General features: G+C 42.1%; 1 protein-coding gene across 1 annotated transcript in view; it reads left to right on the forward strand.

Moving 5' to 3' along the window:
* FAM186A (family with sequence similarity 186 member A) overlaps positions 1-15,806 on the forward strand; it is a 49,917-nt gene extending 34,111 nt beyond the window's left edge. The window contains exons 6-9 of the mRNA XM_060193533.1: positions 9,241-9,433; positions 13,659-13,810; positions 15,221-15,403; positions 15,701-15,806. Coding sequence (XP_060049516.1) covers positions 9,241-9,433; positions 13,659-13,810; positions 15,221-15,403; positions 15,701-15,776 — 604 coding nt within the window. The 3' untranslated portion in view covers positions 15,777-15,806. The remainder of the gene's footprint in view (positions 1-9,240; positions 9,434-13,658; positions 13,811-15,220; positions 15,404-15,700) is intronic.
* The last annotated feature ends 11,598 nt before the right edge of the window (positions 15,807-27,404 follow it).

The raw sequence follows: 27,404 nt of genomic DNA on the forward strand, positions 1-27,404 counted from the left end.
GATAGACACCTGCAGACCTGCTTCACCGCTTGTGAAGCAACTCCCCTGCAGGTGAGGATCCAGGACTTGAACCGGGATCCTTACAATGGTCCTTGCACATTGCGCCATCTGCACTTAACCCACTGCGCTACAGCCTGATTCACAGTTGATTATATACTTATATGGAGATTGTAAAACATCTACAAAGAAAAGACAGCTACAAAGCTTCCTATACCGGAACTTTAACTCTATTAGTACATTTAACTTGCAGGTGGGGGGGATTAGGTTCAGAAAGTTCTCTAATTTGTCCAAGTCATAGTTGGTAGTGGTAGAGCTGGATTCAAAAAGTTTATTTCCAAAATCCAGTCTACACTAGCCTACCTTTTTTAAATTTTTTTCCTTTTAACCAGAGCACTGCTCGGCTCTGGTTTATGGTGGTGCAGGGGATGGAACCTGGGACTTTGGAGCCTCAGGCATGGGAGTCTGTTTGCATAACCATTATGCTATCTACCCCTGCCCTATCCTACCTTTTTCAATCCCTGGGGCCGCATATACTAGAGTGGTAATTTGGCCTCTCACTTGTTTGCTCTTGATCATTAAATAAACAAATGAATTTATTTATTTACTCATGAGAATATCAGAACATCACACTAGCACATGTAATGCTAGGGTCTGTATTTGCAACCGTATGCTTTTAAAATTCAAAGCTCTAGTCACTGCACCAACTCTCAGGATGCATAAATAAATAGTTTTTAAAATTTTGATACAAATAAGGTTTCTAGTGAAGTGACTGGCTCAACATTAAATAGCAAGTAGAGGAGGCCGGGCGGTGGCACAGCAGGTTAAACGCACATGGCGCAAAGCTCAAGGGCCTGCACAAGGATTCCGATTTGAGCCCCTGGCTCCCACCTGCAGGGGGGTCACTTCATAAGTGATCAAGCAGGTCTGCAGGTGTCTATCTTTCTCTTTGTCCTATCCAACGATAAACAACAAGGACAACAAAAGGGGTAAAATGGCTTCCAGGAGCAATGGATTCGTAGTGCTGGCACCGAGCCCCAGCAATAACCCTGGAGGCAAAACAAAATAAAATAGAATAAATAAATAAATAGCATGTAGAAAGTAATTTCCCTTCAATCATGATTCTGTGTCAAATATTATAAAAATATTCCTTCAGTTAGGACAGTGTTCTACAGGTGGGGTCTGGGGAACCCTGCTGGTGGGAACCAGGGGATTGAACCCAGGTCCTTGTACACTATAATATGTGAGCTTAACTAAATAGGATTTATCCACTAAGAAGGATTTACTACGTGAGAGGAAACAAAAAGTAGGCAGCAACAAGTGACCATATCTAGACAGGGAACTTTAAATAGTATACACCTCAGAATCTACTGGACTGAGTATTAAGGTTGTTAAAATGAATTATCTTTTAAAAAAATGTTTATGGGGCTGGGTGTTGGCGCACCTGGTTGAGTGCACATGTTACAGTGTGCGAGGACCCAGGTTCAAGTCCCCGGTCCCCACTTGCATGGGGAAGCTTTATGAGTGGTGAAGCAGGGCTGCAGGTGTCTCTCTGTCTCTCTCCCTATCTCCCCCCCTCACAATTTCTGGCTGTCTCTATCCAATAAATAAAGGTAATAATTTTTTTAAATATTTATTTTTTATTGGATAGAGACAGAGAAATTGAGAAGGAAAGGGAGATAGAGAAGGAGAGAGAGAGAGAGGTTGGGTGGTGGTGCATCTGGTTGAGTGCACATGTTAAATTGCACAAGGACCCAGGTTCAAGTCCCTGGTCCACACCTGCAGGGGGGACAGCTTCATAAGTGGTGAAGCAGTGCTGCAGGCGTCTCTCTGTCTTTCTTCCTCTCTATTCCCCCCTTTCTTCTTGATTTCTGGCTGTCTCTATCCAATAAATACATAAATATAACAAAAAAAAATTTTTAAGAGAGTGAGACACCTGCAGCACTGCTTCATCACTCATTAAGCTTTCCCCCTGCAGGTGGGGGCAAGGGGCTTGAGCCCGGGTCCTTGCACATTAAAACAGGTGTGCCAACACCTGATCCTATCATTTAAAATTCTGGGGCTGAGGAGACAGCATAATGGTTCTGCAAAAGACTTTCATACCTGCAGCTCTTAGGTCCCAGGTCAAGCCTCAGCACTCCCATAAGCCAGAGCTGAGCAAGTGGGCTTGCCTTTCTGTTTGTATCTCTCTCCCATTAAAGCGAAATTTGAAAAATATATATTTTTTAAATATTTATTTATTCCCTTGTGTTGCCCTTGTTGTTTTATTGCTGTAGTTATTGTTGTTATTGATGTCGTCATTGTTAGGACAGAGAGAAATGGAGAGAGGAGGGGAAGACAGAGAGGGGGAGAGAAAGATAGACACCTGCAGACCTGCTTCGCCGCCTGAGAAGCGACTCCCCTGCAGGTGGGGAGCCGGGGGCTCAAACCGGGATCCTTATGCCAGTCCTTGCGCTTTGCACGACCTGTGCTTAGCCCGCTGTGCTACCGCCTGACTCCCTTAAAAAATATTTTTAACAGTTCTTTCTAAAAATATTTTTATTTATTATTAGAGAGAGAGAAATTGAGAAGGGAGGGGGAAAAACAGGGAGGGAAAAAGGTAGACACCTTCAGCCCTGCTTTACCACTCGTGAAGCTTTCCCCCTGCAGATGGAGACCAGGGGCTTAAGCCTGGGTCCTTGTGCACTGTGATGTGTGTGCTTAACAGGATACTCCACTGCCTGGCTCCTAATAATATATATATATATATATATAATTTTTAAATATTTATTTATTCCCTTTTGTTGCCTTTGTTGTTTTATTATTGTAGTTATTATTGTTGTTGTTGGATAGGATAGAGAGAAATGGAGAGAGGAGGGGAAGACAGAGATGGGGAGAGAAAGATAGACCTGCAGACCTGCTTCACCACCTGTGAAGTGACTCCCCTGCAGGTGGGGAGCCAGGGCTCGAACTGGGATCCTTACGCCGGTCCTTGCGCTTTGTGCCACCTGCACTTAACCCGCTGCGCTACCGCCCTACTCCAGCAAGTATTTTTTAAAAAGACAAAATTCTGAACAAGAAAATTACTCATGAAACTATAAACTATTTCAAGAAGCAAAATATATTTTTATAATGAAAAAAATAAGAGAATATAAATGACTGAAGAGGCAGAGAAACAAAAGGAAAAAAATTGGTGTGGAAAAATAAGGCCTATCTGGGGTTGAGTGGCAGTGCACCTGGTTAAGCACTCATATTACAGTGCGCAAAGACCCAGGTTCAAGTCCCCCAGTCCCCAGCTTGCAGGGGGAAAGCTTCACAAGTGGTGAAGTAGGTCTTCAGGTATATCTCTGTCATCTCTGTCTCTCTTCCTCTATACCTCCCCCTTCCCTCTTAATATCTGGCTGTTTCTATCAAATAAATAAAAATAATTTTAAAATTTTGTGGTCCGGGAGGTGGCACAGTGGATAAAGCATTGTATTCTCAACCATGAGGTCCTAAGTTCGGTCCCCAGCAGCACATATACCAGAGTGATGTCTGGTTCTTTCTCTCCTATCTTTTTCATGAATAAATAAATAAATTATTTTTAAAAATTTAAAATAAGGCTAATCTTAAATGCATATCTTACAGATTATAGTAAAACTTCTATATTAATGGTCTTCAAAATTCTTAAGAAACTAATCTTAATTGTCCATACCATAGGGGGAAAAATGATAATTATGTGTTAGAGGTGCTAACATTAAGATGGTGATCATACTGCAACAAAAAAATGTACCAATAACCTTACACAGTGGTATTTGTTAATTATATCTTAATTAAAACAGATTATAAAGAGTTAGGGAGCCAGGTGGTGGTGCACCTGGTTGAGTACAGTGCACAAGGATGCAGGTTCAAGCCCCCAGTCCCCTCAAGTGGTGAAACAAGGCTGCAAGTGTGTCTCTGTCTCTCTCCTTCTCTATATCCCCCTTCCTCTTGGTTTCTGGCTGTCTCTAATAAAGATAATAAACAAAACAAAACAAAACAAAAGGTAGGATATTGCTTGCTTGTTTTGTAGAAAAGAGTGTTAATTATGAGAGTGAATGTACTGGCTATATGCCTGCAGAGAGTGATTAAAAACACATGTAGCGGCCAGGCAGTAACGCAGAGGTTAAACACACAAGGCACAAAGAGCAAGGATCAGGTAAGGATCCTGGTTCAAGCCCCCAGCTCATCACATGCGGGCACGGGTGGGGCCGCTTCACAGGCAGTGAAACAGGCTTGCAGGTGTCTTTCTCTCCCCCTCTGTCTTCCCCTCCTCTCTCAATTTCTTTCTGTCCTATCCAATAGCAACAGCAGCGGGTGATAGGAATTTCTCTGTAAGATGAGAAATACGTGACAAAAGCAGCCTCTCAAGGAGTTTGTAACACATGGAGAGGAGAGAAATTGGTCTATAGCTGGCGGCCAGTGTTGGGTCTTTCTTTGGTTTCAAAACTGCTATAATCTTCGCACAATGCCAAACTTTGGGCATAGACTCAGATCCCAAGATGTGGGACAGGAATGAAGCGAGCCACTTCTTTGCCGCGGGACCCAGGTTAAGAATGAGTTCTGGGGTGATGTTATCATAGCCAGCAGCTGTTCCCGGTTTAACCCTCTTCAAAGCGTCTTCCAGTTCAGACAGACAGTGTAAAGGGAGAGAGTTTTGGAGATGGACAAGATAACCGGAAGTGGGATGACAACTCATCTTACAGAGAAATTCCTATCACCCGCCCAAGCTGGTTTCTGCCCAGGAAGATCTACCTGCGAACAAGCCCTGGCCCCCTCAACTTACATTGAAAATGGATTCCAGAAGAATTTAAAGACGGGTGCTGTCTTTGTTGATCTCACAGCAGCCTATGACACGGTCTGGCACCGTGGTCTCCTAGTCAAGATCTCAAGATGTTATTCCACTGCAGAATACTGTGCCCCAGTATGGTTCCGTAGCGCCCATGTCCACTTGGTCGATTCCAAATTATATTCCTCCATGAGGATAATTTCTGGAACCATCCGTTCCACCCCGGTTCCATGGCTGCCAGTTCTTAGCAACATCACCCCGCCAGATATTCGTCGGGATGCGGCATCATCTAAGTTCATTTCCCACATCTACGCTCAACCGGACCTGCCAATATACGCGGAGATCTTCGCCCACCCTGTCCAACGCTTGACGTCTCGTCACCCAATCTGGTCTCCTACGCCTACACTGAACTTCTCTGTTCCAGACTCTTGGAAACAGAGTTGGCAGTCAGCTGAGGTAAAGAACAAACACCTCATCACAGACCCCTGCAAGCGTCAACCCGGCTTTGACCTAGCACGTTATGATCGGGCCCTCCTCAATCGCTATCGAACAGGCCATGGCAGGTGCACCGCTATGTTCCATCGCTGGGGAGCCGGAGACGACCCGAACTGCCCCTGCGGCTCCAGACAGACTATGACCCACATAGTCAACGACTGCCACCTCTCCAGATTCAAAGGAGGTCTCGAAACTTTACATCAGGCTCAACCTGACGCTGTTGACTGGCTACGGAAGAAGGGCAAACGCTAGAAGAAAAGAAGCAACAGCAGCAACAACAACGAAAAAAAAAAAGATGACCTCCAGGAGCAGTGCATGCATAATGCATAGTGCAGGCACCGAGCTCCAGCGATAACCCTGGAGGCAAAAACGAAACAAAACAAAATCATGTAGCGGGGCCAGGTGGTGGCACACTAGGTTGAGCCACGTGTTACAGTAAACAAGATCTGAGTTCAAGCTCCTGGTCCCCACCTGCAGGGGTGAAGCTTCACAAGTTGTGAAGCAGTGCTGAAGGTGTGTCTCTTTCCCTCTCCTTCTCTCTTCCCTCTCAATTTCTCTCTATCTCTATCCAACAAATGAATGAATAAATAAAATAAAAGATAGAACTTTAACAACAATTAAACAGCTGGAAGTCGGGAAGTAGCCAGCGGGTTAAGCGCACGTGGCGCGAAGTGCAAGGACCGACCTAAGAATCCCAGTTCGAGCCCCCGGCTCCCCACCTACAGGGGAGTCGCTTCACAGGTGGTGAAGCAGATCTGCAGGTGTCTATCTTTCTCTCCCCTCCTCTCTCCATTTCTCTCTGTCCTCTTTAACAACTATGACATCAATAACAATAATAACTAAAACAAAAAGGACAACAAAAGGGAAAAAAAAAAAACAGCCATGTAGGGGCTGAGGTGTAGCTAACCCAGTAAAGCACTCACTTTACCACGTGAGGACCTAGGTTCAGTCCCCTGGAAGCACAATGCGAAAGGGCAGTTCTGTGAGCTGAGAAAGGTGCTGTGGTGTTTCTTCCGCGTCTCCTCTCCATCTGTCTCTATGTATCCGAGATAAAAAAAAAAAAAAAAAAAAATTAGGCCTGGGAATGGTGGAAGATCACATACTCAGGAGCCTGTAACCACAGAAATTAATTAGCTAATTAATTAATGAAAATAAAGTCACCTGTAAGACATACTTCCTAGGTCTGTTATTTGTTAGGTGGCTCTAGGAAAATTACTTTTACTCAGGTTCCTTTTCTTCTCTTGTAGAATAGGGATGATGAAACACTATGTGTTTAGGTGGAGGACATGACAGAGAAAAAAGCTTATTTTCACGGCCATGCCTGAGAGTCTATTTTGCATTTTTATATGAAGTCTTCTTTATGTCTCTGGTTAAAATTTATTATGTGGAAGTCGGGCGGTAGCACAGCGGATTAAGCGCACGTGACGCCAAGCGCAAGAACCAGAGTAAGGATCCCTGTTCGAGCTCTCAGCTCCCCACCTGCAGAGTAGTTGCTTCACAAACGGTGAAGCAGGTCTGCAGGTGTCTATCTTTCTCTCCCCCTCTCTGTCTTCCCCTCCTCTCTCCATTTCTCTCTGGCCTATCCAACAATGATGACAACAATAATAACTACAATAATAAAACAACTAGGGCAACAAAAGGGAATAAATAAATAAAAACTTTAAAAAATGTATTATGTGCAGTCCTGGAGGTGGTGAAGTGGTAGAGAGCAGGGCATGAAAACATACGATTCTTCTTCTTCTTTTTTTAAATCTTTATTTACTGGATAGAGACAGCCAGAAATCGAAGGGGAAAGGAGAGAGAGAGAGAGGAAGAGAAACAGACACCTGTAGCACTGCTTCACCACTTGTTAAGTTTTCCCCCTGCAGGTGGGGACCAGGGGCTGGAACCTGGGTCCTTGTGCATTGTAATGTGCGCTCAACCGGGTGCACCATCACCAAGCCCCTAAAGCATAATATGTTTTTTTTTTAATTTTTTTATTTATATATTAACGAGAAAGATAGAAGAGAGAGAAAGAGCCAGACCTCACTCTGGTACATATGATGCCAGAAACTGAACTCAGGACCTCATAGTTGAGAATCTGATGCTCTATCCACTGTGCCACCTCTCGGACCACAAGCATAAGATTCTTTTTTGTTTGTTTGTTTGTTTGTTTTTTTTAAGCATAACATTCTTAATATTGCATATACTAAATTGATGCTATGTTTTTATTTCTTAAATAAAATATCCAAAATGAATAAAATTGTTCATATATTTATTTTGCCACCAGGGTTATTGATGGGGCTGGTGCTAGCACTACAAATCCACTGCTCCTGGCAGCCTTTTTTTTTCTATTTAAAAAATTTTTCATTTATTTATTAATGAGAAAGATAAGAGGAGAGAGAGAGAGAAAGCAATAGAACCAGACATCACTCTGGTACATGTGCTGCCAGGGATTGAACTCGGGACCTCATGCTTGAGAGTCCAAAGCTTTATCAATGCACCACCTCCTGGACTACTTTCTTCTATTTTTATTTGACATGACAGAGAGAAATGGAGAGAGGAAGGGAAGTAGAGGGGGAGAGAAAGACACCCGAAGACCTACTTCACTGCTCATGAAGTGGTCCCCTTGCTGATGAGTGGGTGCCAGGACAGCCTGAGGGTGCTTCTTCCCGGGAACGTGCTCTCAGGGTTGGAGAGAACTCGACTGGAGCCAACCTAGGCTGCTGTGTGGGAGAGGGATCAGGAACTCCTGTAGGGTTAGCATCACAGGAGAGAGACTCTGGGACTCTAGGAGCCAGAAGGCAATCCAATGTGTGTTTAATCAGAAAAGAAGATTCTTTTATACATCCCAAGAAGGAAGTGGTAGGGTGTGACTAGGAGAGGGGGCAGAGCAAAAAGAGAGTTCGAACCAGTGGGATTAAACCAATGCCCTGCAGGCAGGGCGGGTCTCGGGTAAAACAGTGATTATGTAAATAGAGCACAGCCTTAAGCAATGGATCAGGGGGGAGCTGGCTACTGCCCAACAAGTGGGGCTTTAACACAAGTCCTTGCACTTAACCAGGTGTGCCACTGCTTGTCCCCAATTATGATTTGCTTTTTGTGTGAACAGCATGTTTTTATATCTAGCATTTGTTTGTTTCTCTCTTTGATATAGCTAATTTATTAGTCTATTCTGGTTTGTCAGTACTTTAAAGGCAGGAGCATAGTATTTTTTCATAATTACATTAAACATCATTTATATGTCCTGTACACATCAATGCTAAACTATAGAACTATCCCCATATGGTAATTTTCATTATAAATACAAATACTTAAAGTTAAAAAAATTTTTTTAAATATATTTTTTATTATCTTTATTTATTATTATTTAAAAATATTTATTACCTTTTGTTGCCCTTTTGTTTTATTGTTGTTGTTTTTGATGTCATTGTTGATGGATAGGACAGAGAGAAATGGAGGAGGGGAAGACAGATGGGGGAGAGAAAGACAGACACCTGCAGACCTGCTTCACCGCCTTTGAAGGGACTCCCCTGCAGGTGGGGAGCCGGGGGCTCGAACCTGAATCCTTATGCCGGTTCTTACGCTTTGCACCACCTGCGCTTAACTCACTGTGCTACCACCCGACTCCCAATCTTTTTAAATTTTTTTTTTTATAGAGACACAGAAAGTAGAGAGGCAACAGGAGACAGTCAAAGAAATCACAGCATCAAAGACTCATTCAGTGAAGTGGGGGCCGAGGCTCAAACCTGGGCCATGCACATGGTAAAACAGCGCACTATCCAGGTAAACTAACTCACTGGCCCACGGTTAGTCATTTAAGGGAACTAAAATAAGCTCTCATTAAACAAGCCCCACACTCCCTATTCTATCCGCTCTACTTCATAAGAGTGACATGAGAACTGAGAACAACTGAGCCTAAGTTTGCTGAATTAGGGCCAATAATTATATAAATCTTAATTCTTGGTATTTTTTCCCCCAAGAAACAACATAATCAAAAGAATAGAGGTCATCCAAAACACTGGGAGAGGTTATGAGATCCAGAACCTCTACATAATGCTGAGCAGACTTGATAACTACCAGAAAAAAACAATGCACGTCTGGACCCAGAAGCAGAAATCTCTAGAGCAGAAACGGAATCGATGTCTTAGGGAAATGATGCACATATTTGGACAGGTAACCTGTTTTTCTATATCCTTTCCCAGTGTGTTTTAGAACACTACTCAGCTCGTGCTTACAGTGGTGCCAGCATTGAGCCTGGGACCTCCCATGCTTTTGGCATGAAAGTCTGTTGTGATGCTATCTCCTCAACTCCTTTTCTTCTACCTTCATTTACTTGTTTGTTTACCACTGTAACTTTAACATTCCTGGCTGATTTTTTCAGATAGGAAGACAAGAGACAGAGAGACAGACGGAATGACACCACAGCATCAAAGCTGCTAGTATAGATAGGGAAGGCTAGGCTTAAACCTGGGTTGTACACATGGCAAAGCAGGTGTTCTATCCATACGAGCTACTTTACCAGCCTTCTTCTACCTATTATAAAATCAATGTGTCAGGACTGGAGAGACAGCATAATGGTGATGTAAAAAGCCTTCCATGCCTGAGGCTCTAAAGTCTCTGGGTCAATCCCCCAACACCACCGTAAGCGAGAGCTGATCAGTATTCTGGTCTCTCTGTTTCTCTGTATCTTTCTTTATATTTCTCTCTTTTAAATAAATAAATAGCCAGTGTATTGTTGAAATTAGGATCCACTTGCTTAACCCAGTATGATTTCAAGTTCCTTAATCACACTGTATTGATCTTTCTTCCAAGTAAGGCTATATTCACAGTATTAAACATTATTTTTTTTGAAAAAGTTATTATTTTAATGAGAGAACTAATGAGACACAGTGAATGATGAATGATAAATGACAGAGAATTACTCTGGCATATGCAGTACCTAGGAACAAGGAACACCACACATACAAGCCCAGATTCCTACCACTGAGCAATCAACCTTCTCACTCACTATTTTTTTTTAACTAATTTAACTAATTGATTTTTTTATCCACCTGTTGGATTTTTTTTTTTTGCACCTTTCAACTTGAGTTAGAAAGAAAGAGAGCGAGGCTGGGCAGTAGCACAGTGGGTTAAGCGCACGTGGTGCAAAGCACAAGGACAGCTTAAGAATCCTGGTTGAGTCCCCAGCTCCCCACCTGCAGGGGAGTTGCTTCACAGGAGGTGAAACAGGTCTACAGGTGTCTATCTTTCTCTCCCCTCCTCTGTCTTCCCCTCCTCTCTCCATTTCTCTTTGTCCTATCTAACAACGACGACATTAATAACTACAGCAACAAGCAACAAGGGCAACAAAAGAGAAAATAAATAAAAAATTTAAAATGCTAGTGCAATAATTTTAAAAAATTATTTTAAAAAAATGTTTTTTCCCAAGATCAGAAGAGAAAACACAAATAGAACCTGAACTGGAATTGGCATATTGCACCAAAGTAGAAGACTCTGGGGTGGGGTGGGGGTGGGGTAATACAGGTCCAAAAAGGATGACAGAGGACCTAGTGGGGGTTGTAGTGTTATATGGAAAACTGGGCAATGTTATACATGTACAAACTATTGTATTCACTGTCGAATGTAAAACATTAATTCCCCAATAAAGAAATTTTAAAAAAGCACTCTGAAATATCTCCATCCTCTAAAAAAAAAAGTGTTTTTTCCCCTTTCAAGTTTTTTTTCTTATGATAAGCATTATTTACTCTTTTCAGCCATACTGCTGTTCAGTTGGCTTAGATTACACTTTTTAAAAAAAAATATTGATTTTATTTATTTCACCAAAGAAAGAGATAGAGAATGAACCTTTAAAGCATCACTTTGGCACACACGATGCCTGCAGATAGAACTTGGAACCTCATGCTGAAGAGAACAACACTCTGTCCATTACATCACCCCTGGAACACAAGATTACACTTTCTTTTTGAAAATTTTTATTTATTTATTTATTTTCCCTTTTGTTGCCCTTGTTGTTTTTTATTGTTGTTGTAGTTACTGTAGTTGTTGTTATTGATGTCTGTTGTATGCTTTACATTGGGTTGTTCTAGCTCTCCCCCTGCCAAGAAAATTGGATCAGTCCTGCTAGTTTCACGGGCCCACTTGGCCCCGCCCCAAGGAACCCCGCGAGAGTTCCAGAGTTGCAGAGTTCGAGAGTGCTTGGTGCAGCCGCGGGGAAAGAGGCAGCAGAGTTCTATTTGGTTTAGTTTATGAATTTTTGTTCCTGAATAAAGAAATACAGCTCCCCTGCCCGGCCGTATGTCTCTGGTTGTCTCTGTTACCCGCCCGTGAAGCTAGCCCGGCCAGCTGGAGCCACCGAATTTTAACAACAGATGTCACAATTGTTAGATAGGACAAAGAGAAATGGAGAGAGGAGGAGAAGACAGAGAGGGGGAGAGAAAGACAGACACCTGCAGACCTGCTTCACCCCTTGTGAAGCGACCCCCTTGCAGGTGGGGACCTGGGGGCTCGAACCAGGATCCTTATGCCGGTCCTTGTGCTTCGCACCATGTGCGCTTAAACTGCTGCGCTACAGCCCAACTCCCTACACTTTCTTTACATCAGCTAAATCAAGGCATGTTTCCCTGCTAAGACACAAGATAGTCTCACAAGACTGTTGACAGAGATTTGAAACACAGTAAGTACAATTTCATCACCAAAATGTTTCTCTTTTATCACCAATGTATTTATACACTATGGAAGATTTATTTATTTATTTATTGAGAGAGCACACACACTAAAGTGTCACTGCCATATGTAATGCTGGGAGAACGATGAATATAGGATGATCTCATTCATAGGCAGAACTTTAACAATAACGGAAAGGGGAAACACAATAAGACTTGGGTTTGGTGTATTACACCAAAGGAAAGGACTCTGGAGAAGGAGAACAGGAGAGGTTTGGAGGGGGCTCTAGGGTCCTGGTATATGATGGTAGGAAAGGACTTAGTTGGGAGTGTTTTATATATATACCTGTCATGATGAGATAAGTTTTACCCATATGTCAACAACTGTACTTTAAGCCATTAACTCCGAATAAAATTATTTTTTTAAAAAATATATACTGAGTCAGGTGGTGGTATTAGTTCTGTTATTAGAATGTTTGCGTTAAAATCAACTTCAATAGGGGGCAAGCACTAGTGCAGCGGGTTAAGCACACACAGGCAAAGCTCAAGGATTGGCGTAAAGATCCCGGTTCGAGCCCTGGGCTCCCCACCTACAGGGGGTCGCTTCACAAGTGGTGAAGCAGGTCTGCAGGTGTCTATCTTTCTCTCCCCCTCTCTCTCTTCCCCTCCTCTCTTCATTTCTCTCTGTCCTATCCAACAACAACAATAAAAACAACAACAACGATAAACAGGAAGGGTAACAAAAAGGAAAAAATAGCCTCCAGAAGTAGTGGATTCTTAGTGCAGGCACCGAGCCCCAGCAGTAACCCTGGAGGCAAGAAAAAAAAAGGAAAAAAGTCAACTTCAGCATTTTAATCAGGTTAAGAGACCTTGGAAAGGCCATTTAAATATTCTGAGCTTCAAATCTTTATGTGATTAAACAGGAATAGTAGTACCGATTTAAGTTGCTGCAAATACCAAATGAGTTAATATTAGAAAGCATCATACTCTTGAGGTTCCCAGTTTAATCCTTAGCACCGAATGTACCAAAGTGTCCTCTGGATTCTTTCCCTCCTCTCTCATGTGAAACTCTCTTGAATGCAATCAATAAAATAAGTCTTAAAAAAAAAAAAAGAAAAGAAACAGCAGGGGGTCGGGCGGTAGTGCAGCAGGTTAAGCACAGGTGGCACAAAGCACAAGGACCATCTGGCACAAGGATCTCAGTTTGAGCCCCCAGCTCCCCATCTGCAGTGGGGTTGCTTCACAGCCAGTGAAGCAGGTCTGCAGGTGTCTCTTTCCTCCCCCTCTCTGTCTTCCCCTCCGTTTTCCATTTCTTTCTGTTCTATTTAACAACAACAATATCAATAACAACAACAATAATAACCACAACAGTGATAAAACAACAAGGACAACAAAAGGGAAATAAAATAACCTCCAGGAGCAGTGGATTTGTGGTGTAGGAACTGAGCCCCAGCAATAACCCTGGAGGAAAAAAAAAACAGTATGGAGAAAGATATGTGAATCTATACAAGTGGAAGGTTCATATAACCTAGGGCCGGCTCAGAATACCTCCACAGGATGAAGAGACGTTGCACCCTGTGTGTCTTCTAGACACCAGTCTAGGGGACACGAGAGGCTGTGTCTGTCTATGTGCTAATGACTATACCGGAAACCATTACCACCCCCCAATACAATAAAGAAAACAATTGGCCCTGGCTTTTCATTGTTTCCATTTTCTATTTCTTATTTATTTATAGCTCAAAGAGACACACAACTTGGATCTTAGCCAACCTGTCCCCTTGAGCACTGAGAAGAAGCAGATTCTGGCTCCTCCCAAATTTGTTAAACAGACATTCCCAGAGTTACTAGTGGAAGAGGGGAGAAGAGCTGACATTCTCAAGAAGCTTAGGTATGTAATAGCAAAGCCTGATGTTAAACTTTCTTTGGATGATATGTAGGACCTTTCTTAGGTAGGACATTTGGATTATGTGAAGGATGCTTTCTTTCTCTGCCCAGGAATTTCTCCTTCCCCACAATTGTGATACAGTTCAATAGTAAGTCTAAGAGAGTATTTATTTTCTGAGTTAATTTAGCAAGATGCTTATTAACTATATTTCTACTTAAATATTTAGTGTAGATTTCGAGCTCTTTTTTTAAAAAATGAAGCTAATTTTTCCTTACTAAGAAATTAATTATTTTAGTAATACAAGAAAAAGAAGCTTACAAGACTGGGGAGATAGCCTAACAGTTACGCAGTAAGATTTCCATGCCGGAAGCTCCAGTCTCAGGCTCCATCTGGCACCACCATAAGCCAGAGGTGATCAGTGCTTTGGTGAAAATTAAAAAGAAAATGAAGAAGGAGAAAGAGGAGAAGGAGGAGGAGAAGAGAAAAAAAGGAGAAAAAGGAAAAAAGAAGGGGAGGAAGAAGAGGAAAAGGAGAGGAGAGAAGGAAGGAAGGAAGGAAGGAAGGAAGGAAGGAAGGAAGGAAGGAAGGAGCAATTTAGCATTAAAAAATAGTTTGGAAAGGGAAGGGAAAAGATTGTTATTGTTGAAAAAAAATAGACTGGATATGACTGATGCATTCCATAAAAGTTAGAAGGTAGCAAGTCAGGCAGTAGCTCAGCAGGTTAAGTGCAGGTGGCGCAAAGCGCAAGGTCCGTTGTATGGATCCTGGTTCGAGCCCTGGCTCCCCACCTGCAGGGGAGTCACTTCACAGGCAGTGAAGCAGGTCTGCTTTCTCTTTCTCTCCCCCTCTCTCCATTTCTTTCTGTCCTATCCAACAACAACATCAATATCTATAACAATAAAACAAGGGCAACAAATGGGAATAAATAAATAAATATTTTTTTAAAAAAAGAAAAAAAGTTAGAAGGTAACTTTCAAATGGTTTACTAGGTGAAGTCATGGAAATGTAGCTTTGGTAATTATTATAGCACATTCTGCATCTTTCCATCAAAGTGGGCACTGGGAATATTTTCAGTACCAGGGAGGGATTATGGGACAGGGTGGTGGTGAAGAGAAGAGAGAAAGAAGATATATATACTTGCCTCCAGAGTTATCGCTGGGACTCAGTGCCGGCACTATGAACCTACTGCTCCTTTTGGCCATTTTTTTTTCTTTTTTATTGTACAGGACAGTGAGAAATTGATAGGGGAGGGGAAGATAAAACACCTGCAGGCCTGCTTCCACAGTTTGTGAGGCGACCCCGTGCAGGTGGGGAGCCGGGGGCCACCACCCAGCCCCTGAAGAATTATAATTTGATTGGTGATGGAGCTCAGGAATGTTTGGTAAATTCAATTAATGTTGTCCAATTCTTTAGACATGATGAGCAGATGGAGGCCATCTGGAATGCTGATCTGTCCACTTCAAGCTATCCAATAACAGAGAAGACAGCAATACAATCGCTCTGGGCTCAGCTGGGCGGATATCCAGATATTCCTATGCTGCTCCAGTTGGACGTTCAGTCTACCTTCAGAAAATCTCTTGCATCTCTCCAATCACAGTGAGTGAAGAAGCGGGGCTGCTATGGCAACTTGGTCTTTAGTTATATACCTTTTGTGTCCCTAATTTAACTTTCTTGCAGTACCAGAGACTTACCAAAAGTAGGTACTTGGTGTGAAGTTAAACTCACACTGTTCACAAAATGGGTAAATTCTGCGTTAGTCTTTTCGTATTTCTCTTTGTAGGCCCATAGATAGTGCTACTGGGATAATATAAAATAAACAACATCAAGACAAACTCACAATACTGTGAACACTAATCTAATATTAGATAGATATATATTGCATTATACCTTTAGGAATTTGCTATTGGGCCAGGACACCAGGAAGGCCAGATTAGAATGCTTCTATTTGTATCATGACTCAGAAATATGACCTGAAATGCAGTTGTCATATCTGGCTCAATTTGGGGTAAATCAGGTGCTGATGACTCAGGGTGCATTGAAGAGAAGATCTGGAGAGACTAGGTAAGGGGGTCTTACGGTTCTACATTTCATCAGCATTTCACTTAAACCACTGGAAATCATTCCAGTGAAAATTAAGAGCTTTGGAGGCTGCATTCCCTTTGACAGAACAAAGAATTATTTAATATTTTAAACTAAAAAATTAGAAAATTGAATTTGCATAACTTTCAAAGAGTTCCACAGGAGCAATTTGACTTTTTCTGGTGAAATTAAAGTTCTTGAGTAAGAAGGAAGAGCGTTGATTCACAAATTTATTCTAGTGGAAAACACCATAAAGTAAAACATTTAATATTCTATACTCTAGTAAAATAATAGCAAAATAATAATCATGCAATGTATATAATGCAAAGTCATATACTACAAGTCCAGGTGTTCATGAAAAATGTTACTAAATAAAATATAACCACTAGGTTGACTAAGCATGACATATATGTTATAGTTAGAAAGTACTTTTTATTTCTGTTTTTTTTTGCATTCCCAGACTGATTTTTGTTTATATGGTTGGTGTGATTATATTAGTTGAAAGGCTATTTTGATGGAATACCAGGCTAGTTTAATGACAATATTACTTGGGATGAGATGTAGCTTTCTTTGACCCTTATCTCCATTCCATTCATACCTAATAAATTCTAATAAATATTAGAATTCTTTTTCTTTCTCTTTCTTTCTTTCTTCATTTCTTTCTTTCTGCCTCCAGGGTTATCACTGGGGCTCGGTACCTGCACTACAAATTCACTGCTCTTGTGGTCATTTTTTCGATTTTTTTTTTTGGATAGGACAGAGAGAAATAGAGAGAAGAAGGGAAGACAGAGAGGGAGAGAGAAAGATAGACACCTGCAGACCTGCTTCACTGCTTGTGAAGCGACCCCCTTGCAGGTGGGGAGCTGGCTCCAACCTCGATCCCTGACCGGGTTCTTATGTTTCATACCATTTGCTCTTAACCTGGTGCACTACCTACCATCTGGCCCTCGCTGTTAGAAATTTCTTTGACCTGGGAGTCGGGCGGTAGTGTAGCGGGTTAAGCTCACATGGCGCAAAGCGCAAGGACCGGTGTAAGGATCCCGGTTCGAGCCCCCCGGATCCTCACCCGTAGGGAAGTCGCTATACTGGTGGTGAAGCAGGTCTGCAAGTGTCTATCTTTCTCTCCCCTTCTCTGTCTTCCCCTCCTCTCTCCATTTCTCTCTGTCCTATCTAACAATGATGACATCAACAACAACAATAATGACTACAACAAGGGCAACAAAAAGGGAAAATAAATAAATATTAAAAAAATTTTTTTTAAAAAGAAATTTCTTTGACCTAACTGTCCACTTTTTTTCATTACCACAATGGTTATTGCTGGGACTTGGTTCCTGTATATGAATCCACTACTCCTGGTGACCTTTTTTTTTTTTTTTTTTCTTTTATTTGGTAGGACATAGACAAATTGAGAGAAGAGAGGGAAGATAGAAAGGTAAAGAAGAAGAGAGAGAGAGAGAGCCACTTGCAGTACTGCTTGACCGCTTGTGTAGATGGTAACATATGCGCTCAACCTGACCCCCTAACTATCCACTTCAAAACAAAACAAAAACATTGAGAGGTTGCATCCTGGGAGATGGCACCATGAATAAAGTGTCAATTCTCAGGCATGAGGTCCTGAGTTTAATCTCTGTGGGGGCAGGGGCTGGGAGCTAGTTCACCTGGTAGAGGGCGAACTACCATGTGTGAGGACCTGGGTTTGAGCTCCTGGACACCGCATGGGAGTATCACACAAAGCAGTGCTGTGGTGTCTTTCCTCCTCTTCTCTGTCTGCTTCTCTCTTTCTAGAAAACAAAAGTGAGCAAAGAGTCCACTGGGAACGGTGGTATCTTACATGCATGAAGCCCTGGTGGCAAAAACGAAAACAAAACACTTTGAGGTAATACTGGCTTACAGTACTGGTTTCCTCTATCTATTCTATGATTTCAGATCTTACTTTCAAGCCTTTACTCCACTTTGGGTTAATTTTTGTATACAGTATAAAGTGTTCTAGTTCCATTCTTTGCTTTGATGCAATGCATCATGTCCAGTCCGCGTTCCTTTGTGTCCCCACTCCCTGTCTCCAGATAGTAAGATCATTTGGTATTTGTCCTTCTCCTTTTGGCTTATCTCATTTCATGAAGCCTTCAGTTTTGCTTTTAATTTACTTTCCCTTTTGCTGCCTTTTTTTTATTATTATAGTTATTATTGCTGCTGTTATTGATGTCATCATTGTTGGATAGGACAGAGAGAAATGGAGAGAGGAGAGGAAGACAGGGTGGGGGAAAGAAAGACAGACACCTGCAGACCTGCTTCACTGCCTTTGAAACGACTCCCCTGCAGGTGGGGAGCCAGGGGCTAGAACCCGGATCCTTATGGCAGTCCTTGAGCTTTGCACCATGTGCGCTTAACCCGCTGTGCTACTGCCCGACTCCCCTAAGTGTCCTTTTGTCTTAAGTAAATATCTTGTTAGCAGAATATAGCTGCAATTTGTTTGTTTGTTTATTGCTCCTTGGGTTATTGCTGGGGTTCAGTGCCTGCACCATGAATCCACTGCTCCTGGAAGCTATTTTTTTTCCCTTTTGTTGCCCTTGTTGTGGTTATTATTATTGTTGTTATTGTTATTATTGATGTCTGTTGGTATGCATGAGACCCCTTCTGTTTCATTTGGTTTAAATCCCCCCTGCTTAACACTATTCTATTTACATAACTACTTCATTCTATTTACATAACCACTGTTAACAAGTTCCACCCTCCCTCCAGGGCATTTGTGGTTCAGTGATAGGATTCTCGCCTAATCTGCCCCCTCTTTGTCAAACTCTGATTTTCACCAGTCACTTTTCTCTCCACCCTCTCTATGTCACATCCTGTTTCCACCTTACTTGGCAAGTATATATAAAGACAGCATTGTGAGTTTTAGAGTACTGTACTTTGAGTTTAACTTAGCTCGTCTTAGATTGTGCTGCGTCCTGCATGAATAAAGAGATACTGCCTACAGCTCAACCATGAGTCCCTGGTCGTCTGTTACCCACCAGTGAAGCCAGCCCGGCGAAAACAACATAACCCGTCGAAAACAACATAGCCCGGCGAAAACAACAGATGTCGTTGTTGAATAGGACAGAGAGAAATGGAGAGAGGAGAGGAAGACAGAGAGGGGGGAGAGACAAAGATAGACACCTGCAGAATTGCTTCACCGCCTGTGAAGCGACTCCCCTGTAGGTGGGGAGCCGGGGGGCCCAAACTGAGATCCTTATGCCGGTACTTGCGCTTTGCGCCATCTGAGATTAACCCGGTGTGCTACTGCCCGACTCCCATGGTTTTCTTATGTTCTTTATTTTTTACTTTCCTATGTTGAAGTTTAGTGTTTTTTTTTTTATTTATTTTCCCTTTTGTTGCCCTTGTTGTTTTTCATTGTTGTTGTAGTTATTGTTGTTGTTGTTGTTGTTGATGTCGTAGTTGTTGGATAGGACACAGAAATGGAGAGAGGAGGAGAAGACAGAAGGGGGAGAGAAAGACAGACGCCTGCAGACCTGCTTCACCGTTTGTGAAGCGACTCCCCTGTAGGTGGGGAGCAGCTGGGGGCTTGAATCGGGATCCTTTCATCTGTCCTTGCGATTTGTGCCACATGCACTTAACCCGCTTAGCTACCACCCGACTCCCTGCAAAGTATTTTCATGCCTGAGGCTTTGAGGTCCCTGGTTCAATGTCATATACCCACTATAAGCCAGAGCTGAGCAGTACCCTGGGAAAAAAATGTAAATAAATTAAAATAAACTTTCTAATTATAAAAATTGCATATTGACCATAGATAATTGGAAACTACAGACAAGAAATAAGAACCATTGTTGGGAGTCGGGCAGTAGCACAGTGGGTTAAGCATACATGGTGCAAAGCACAAGGACCTGCATAAGGATTCGGGTTCAAGTCCCAGGCTCCCCACCTGCACGGGGGATGCTTCATAGGGGGTGAAGAAGGTCTGCAGGTGTCTATCTTTCTCTCCTCCTCTCTGTCTTCCCCTCCTCTCCACATTTCTCTCTGACCTATCCAACAAGAACAATAATAATAACTACAACAATAAAACAACTAGGGCAACAAAAGGCAATAAATAAATATTTTTAAAAATATTTTTTAAAAAAGAACCATTGTTAATATGTAGGTCGTGTTCTAACTTTAGATATAAGAATACTTTTTTTTTCTTTTTTTTAACCAGAGCACTGATCATCTCTAGCTTTTCAGTGGTGTGTGGGATTGACCCGGGACTTTGGAGTCTCTTTGCATAATCATTATGCTATCTACCCCACCCATAAGAATACTTTCTAGTAAGTAGCAGGTAATCCTGCTTTTGCTCCTAAGAGGCATCCTATCTCATAAAGTAACTGTATAAATATGTGTTACAATTCAGCTTCACTAATTTGACTTGATGAGTTCTGGTAGCACTGTTGTTTTCCCTGGGAATCTCTCTATATCTCCAAAAAATGTGTTTAGGAACAGTCTGTAATAAGTTTAATTTTCTTGTCTTGTTTTCAGATTTAAGAAGATTCCCAAGGGACTGCAAAATTAGACACAAACATGTTGAAAAAGAAATGTCATTATCTCAATAAAACACCAATTTTACTCTGTTGTGTACATACATTGCTTTGCTTTTTTTTTTTCCGCTTCAGGTAGAACATTGTCATTTACAGACTACCATCATAACCACTTAAGAAAGTTATTGAGGGGAGTTGGGCAGTAGTGCAGTGGATTAAGCGCACGTGGCGCAAGCAAGAACTGGCAGAAGGATCCTGGTTCGAGCCCCGGCTCCCCACCTGCAGGGGAGTCGCTTTGCAGATGGTGAAGCAGGTCTGCAGGTGTCTGTCTTTCTCTCCCCTCTGTCTTCCCCTCCTCTCTCCATTTCTCTCTGTCCTAACAACAATGACATCAGTAACAACAACAATAATAACTATAACAATAAAAAGGGCAACAAAAGGGAAAATACATAAATAAATATAATAAAATAAAAGAAGAAAGATATTGAGGGGCTGGGAAATATCTCATCCTGTAGAGGTGTGGCTTACCATGTGTGTGGTCCTGGGTTCAAGCCCTGCACCACCTGTAAATACCATGGGCAGCACCCGGGCGCTCCATAAAGGGAGAAACAGAGTCTGTCCTTTCTCTCCATCTCTCTCTCTGCACCTTCAAAATAAAAATTAAAAAATTGGGCCCCAGGGCTTAGAAGACAACCCAAGGCTCCAAGGTCTCAAGTTCAATACCCAGCACCACCACTAGCCAGAGCTGAGTAGTGTTCTTGTCTTTCTCTCTGTATCTCATTCTCTCTCAACAAATTTATTAATTTTATTTTGTTTATTATTGGGCAGAGACAGAGAAATTGGGGCAGACAGAGAGGAAGAAAGACAGAGAGACATCTGCAGCACTGCTTCACCACTCCTGAATTTCCCCCTAGGTGGGGGCCAGGGGCTTGAACCTAGGTCCTTGTGCACTTTAGTGTGTGCGCTTAACCAGGTGTGCCACTGCTTTGCCTCTCTCTCTTTCTCTCTCTCTGTCTCTCTCTCTTCCTACCTCTCTGTCTCTCTCATTAAAATAAATTTTTAAACATATTTATTTATTCCCTTTTGTTGCCCTCATTTTATTGTTGTTGTTATTGATGCTGTTGTTATTGGATAGGACAGAGAGAGATGGAAAGAAGAGGGGAAGACAGAAAGGGGGAAAGAAAGACAGACACCTGCAGACCTGCTTCACTGCTTGTGAAGCGACTCCGCTGCAGGTGGGGAGCCGGGGGGCTAAAACCAGGACCCTTATGCCAAGTCCTTACCCTTTGCACCATGTGTGCTTAACCCGCTGCGCTACAGCCCGACTCCCAAAATAAATAATTCTTAATTGAGCCCAAAAGACTATTTAGTCATATCATGCAAATATGAGACCATGAATACATTCCATGATACCATATTCTTTTTTTAAAATATTTTTTAAAATCTTTATTTATTTATTGGATAGAGACAGACAGAAATTGAGAGGGAAGCGGGTGACAGAGAAGGCGAGAGACAGAGAGACACCTGTAGCCCTGCTTCACCACTCGCAAGGCTTTCCGCATGCAGGTGGGGATGGGGGCTCGAACCCGGGTCCTTGCGCATTGCAACAGGTGTGTCACCGCCTGGCCCTGATAGCATATTCTTTTAAAGAGAGAGACAGACACTTAGGGGTCAGGAGGTGGCTCATGGCAGTGCAAAAGCCTGGTCTGTGTCTATGTGTGAGGTCCTCAATTCAATTCCTGGCATTTGGGGGGCGAGGGGAGCAAAAAGATAATGAAACAAAATAGCAGTGTTCTGGTCTCTCACACTCAGTCTTTCTCTCACGCATACACATGATTAAAAAAAGACTTCTGTTAAAATTAGAAATGGGGGGGTAGCGCAGTGGGTTAAGCACACGTGGCTCAAAGGGCAAGGAGCCACATAAAGATCCTGGTTGGAGCCCCCACTCCCCACCTGCAGGGGAGTCGCTTCACAGGTGGTGAAGCAGGTCTGCAGGTGTCTGTCTTTCTCTCCCCCTCTCTGTCTTCCCCTTCTCTCTCCATTTTCTCTGTCCTATCCAACAACAACGACATCAATAACTACAACAACAATAAAAATACAACAAGGGTAACAAAAGGGAAAATAAATAAAGTTTAAAAAAAACAGAAACATAAATGTTTACCAAATCCTAGGATAACCTGTCCTGAAAGGGACATCGTATGGTCCCTACCATTATGGCAAAGTGGCCTCATATACCTCCCAAACCCAAATTCAAAGATGCTTTAGAAATAAATAAGATAAAATAAGGGTCAGGGAGATTTGAAGTGGTAGTGCACTAGACTTGTAGTCTGAACCCCTAGAGATCACAGGTTCAATGCCCAGCACCACCATAAGCTGGAGCTGATCTCTCTCTGTCAAATAAATATGTATTTATTTATTTATTATTGGGGAATTAGTGTTTTACATTTAACAGTAAGTACAATAGTTTGTACATGCATAACATTCCCCAGCTTCCCATATAATAATACAAGCCCCTCTAAGTCCTCTGAATCCTTTTTGGACCTGTATTCTCCCCACCCACCCATCCCAGAGTCTTTTACTTTGGTGCGATACGCCAATTCCATTTCAGGTACTTCTGTTTTCTTTCCTGATCTTGTTTTTCAACTTCGGCCTGAGAGTGAGATCATCCCATATTCATCCTTCTGTTTCTGACTTATTTCACTCAACATGAGTTTTTCAAGGTCCATCCAAGATCGGCTGAAAATGGTGAAGTCACCATTCTACTGTCCCTCCTTGCTCAACCTCAACCTCTTGCTCAACTTGTTCTACTGTCCCTCCTTGCTCAACCTCTCCGTGGAGAGAGAGACTAACAGGATTGACACACCCCTCAGGCTCAAGCCCTTCCAAGCTCAACCATATCCTCACAATTCCCCAACATCTCCCTCTTACTTAATGGCCATATATAACTGGGTCAATGTCTGTAAAAGGCTTCATCTCTGTCAGGGGAATAGCAGTGTAGGGGTGAACAGAAACCTGTTGGGAAGAAAGCAGAATGATAGTGTGTAAGTGTCTTCAAAAAGAACTAGCAAAAGACAGGGAGGGATAAGTAAGAGTAGCAAGAGACAGAGTGAGCCTGATGGGTGGAGGAGTGGGGGCCTGATAAGCCGAGGGGCTAGAGGGGTGATCTGGCATTGCAAAATCCCGAGTTAGCTGGCAGAAAGTTCTATGAACTGCTACAGTCATTCTTCAAGAAGTCCAGCAGTATAAAGGGAGTGTCCAGCAAGTTCTATAGAAGCATCAGTTCAATGTCAACGGCCAGGAAATAAATGCCACACGTCTATCTTGATGGAGGAGGACAGCCACTGGAACTTTTCTTCTCTGTAGAGAGTGACCTGGAACTGCCAAAACATGATGGGCAAAACAAGCAGGAAGAGCAGACACCGATGGTTGAGAGAAAGGCAGTAGGAAAGTCTTGTCCTTTGGAGTCTGTGAATCAGGTTCTCCAGATCGTGTCAGGTCACATCATGGGTTTTGGAGGATGGCTGTAATTGTGGGTGATGTCAGAGGTCAGGGGTCCAAGATGGATTTCTGGGGATTCTATATGAGCAGATGCTTCTTTATGCGAAGGCTTTTCGTAGCTGTAGTCAATTACTTATGAAAAAACTTTGTAACAAATTAGAAGTTTACTACAATTGATAACTCAATGATTATAATTGGTTTAGGTATCTTTATAATTTCGTGTAAAGGCCATCTTATGTGACCTCATGTAGCAGTCTCTATATAGCAAAATTTTCATACCGAATTTAAGTCACATATATTGATTCTTAACTATTTTTACATTGGGTTTTTAAGCAAACTCAGGTTACTAGAGTTAACACATTTTAGTGACAATTTTTTTTTGGTACATTTACAATATCAGATTGATGCCAAATTTGTTGTGGATTAATTTCCACAAGATAGCTTACAGGACATTTTTGGGGGCCCTCCAAAAATGTCCTGTATAGAGGATTTGTATTTTAACTTAGGAGATGATGAATTGTCACATTGAATATTTAGAGTTTTACCTTAAACACTCAGTTACTTTAATGAGTTGATTTTACCTCTTCTCGTAAGAATGTAGCTTCGAAGTTACAATTTAACCGTTAAGTTTATGTTTACCAAACTTGAAACACACATATTAAACATATAGTTTATAACACACAGGAGAAAAACTTGTAAATAAGACATATCATTTCAAATGCAAATTTAGATCTACTGTCATAGTTGAACCATCTTTACTCACACAGTTTAAGACTAAACATTTCATATTTATATCAAGACTTAAAAAAGAAATCAAAAAGGGGAATGAACAATTTTTGGACTGTTTCTGGACGTCTCCAGAAACCATGGCTGCGACCAGCTGTTTTATATAAAGTCAGTTAACTTTCAGAGTACTCTGAGCACAATGGGTCGTACAAAAGTTTTGGTCACTCAACTCACTCAATTTTTTTTTTTTACTCACTCACTCACTCACTCACAAAACACAACTGGCCAGTCATAACATAAGACATTTGGGGGGGGGGGAGAGTTCTGTGAATCATATATATATATATATATATTTGATTCTACCATGCTGTATTATGGATCCTGGGGTGCATCCTGCAGCCAGACCTCTTGCAGCCAGTCTTCTTGCAGTGTTTCTTGTTCTTCAGGGATATCAGCGCCATCATGTGGGTATTGCCAGACATGGCGGGCAGGAACCCAAACGGGCTTGGAGTAATTTTGTGGAAAAATGCATGCGAAACCCCTCCCCATAGTCAACAGGGGGTCAGGTCCTTTCCAGATTTTATCAAGTGGGTCTTTCCATTTGACTTTAATAGCTGGGAGGGTGGGTGGTGTTTGCCAATGAAGAATAATAGGAGGTTGGTCTGAGTTTTTGTAAATATTAAAGAGATTTAATGTAGTTAAGGCTTTTGCCAGCTGGATATTGGGGGAGTACATTTCCTCTTTCTCTTTATTTAATTGAGCCTTAAGAGTCTGATGGGCCCTCTCAACAATGCCTTGTCCCTGTGGATTATACGGAAAGCCTATAGTATGAGTAATGTTCCAGAGGGAACAAAAATCTTTAAATTGTTTGCTGGTAAAAGCAGGTCCATTATCCGTTTTAAGTTGAAGATGTAAGCCCATTACAACAAAACAGGAGAGCATATGGCTTATAAGCTTTTTTGAGTTTTCTCCAGTCTGAGCTGGAGCTCACATAAACTTAGAGAAGGTATCAATTGAGACGAACACATATTTTTGTTTGCCAAAGTTGGGTATGTGGGTAACATCAATTTGCCAAAGAGCGTTGGCTTTTAAACCTCGAGGATTAACCCCCAGAGTTTGAATAGCAGGTGTTTTGATTAGACCTGCACAGGAGGAACATGTAGCAAGAATACGTTTTAACTGTGACAGAGGAATATCAGGAAATCGAGCTCGAAGACCTTTAAGATTAACATGGGTTAGGGAATGAAAGTCAGCAGGATTAGAGACAGAGGCTAGGAGAATTCCTGTGGAGGCAAGGTGGTCGGCTGCAGCATTCCCTTCGGACAGGGGACCAGGAAGAGGGCTGTGGGAACGTAGGTGCTGAACATACAGTGGTTGGGTTCGAGAACAGAGCATAGAGGCAATTTGAATTAAAAGAGGAGAAAGTGGGTTGTCATCAATTCTTACATAAGATTGAGCAAGCCATGGAAATAAGTTAACAGTATACACACTGTCAGAAAAAAGGTTGAAGGATTCTGGTACAACTTTTAATGCAAGGAAAACAGCATAAAGTTCTTTGTACTGAGGGGAATTATCAGGAAGTTCAGTAAAGAGAGGTTTGGGGTATTGCTGGTCTGGATAATATATAAGGGCAGCAGCTCCCTTTTTTCCATCATCAGTGAACACTGTAGGAGCAGAGGGGATGGGATCTCGAGAGAAAAGTTTAGGTACTAGTAGAGGCAACAGAGGTAAAGAAGCTATCAAATTATTAGAGGGAAAATGATTATCTAATTGTCCTGGAAAACCCATTAAACTTATGGCAAAACGAGAATGGTGGCGTATGAGCCATTCTGTATCTGTGAGAGAAAAGGGAAGAATGATTGAATCTGGTTCCCTTCCTAAGACCTGAACTGATCTGTTTCTTCCTTGGTGAACCATAAATGCTAAGGCATCAATCTTGGTAAGGAGTCTTGGAGCTCCGCCTACTGGCGTATGAAGCCATTCGAGAATGCCATGTTTCTGCCACAATGCCCCCACTACCGTGGGGGTGGAGTTAAAGATTAGAAGATTTACTGGAGAGGAGAGGGAGAACTGAACGAGGTCCATGTCCTGGAGAGCCTGGTTAACTTTTTCCAGTGCCAAGGATGCTTCGGGGATTAACATACGCTTTGAGGAGGGTTGTTTGTTTCCTTTTAACAGATCGTACAGTGGTTGCAGGCAGCTCGTAGGCAGATAAAGATACTGCCTAAGCCAATTTAAATTTCCAAGAAAACTTTGTAAAGAAGCAAGAGTGAGATTAGAAGGAAAAGTAACACAAGGTTTTAAAGGACGAATCTGCATTAGGGAAATCTCTGAGCCTAAGAAAGATATTGGAGGAATTAGCTGTATCTTCTCAGGAGCTACATTAAGTCCACTTCTCTTTAAGGCAGGGATTAGAAAATCACGTAGGGCGGAGAGATCTGTATCTAATTCTCCCCATATTAACACGTCACCCATATAATGAAAAACCTTAAGGCCTTTATGTATATATGGAAAAAGGGCAGATTTAACAGTCTCTTGACAAATAGTAGGACTATTAGCCATGCCCTGGGGCAGTACCACCCATTCAAATCTATCGGCAGGGCTGGCATTATTAATAGAAGGAACAGAGAAAGCAAAACGTTTACAATCTTGTGGGTGTAAGGGAATAGAGAAAAAACAATCCTGTATATCAATAGCTATGATTGGAATTCCTGTGGGAATTGCGGAAGCAAGAGGCAAACCCCTTTGGGGGGAGCCCCAAACCTGCATGGTTTTATTAACTGCACGAAGAT

Source organism: Erinaceus europaeus, chromosome 7 (genome assembly GCF_950295315.1).
Source record: "Erinaceus europaeus chromosome 7, mEriEur2.1, whole genome shotgun sequence".
Classification (NCBI taxonomy): domain Eukaryota; kingdom Metazoa; phylum Chordata; class Mammalia; order Eulipotyphla; family Erinaceidae; genus Erinaceus; species Erinaceus europaeus.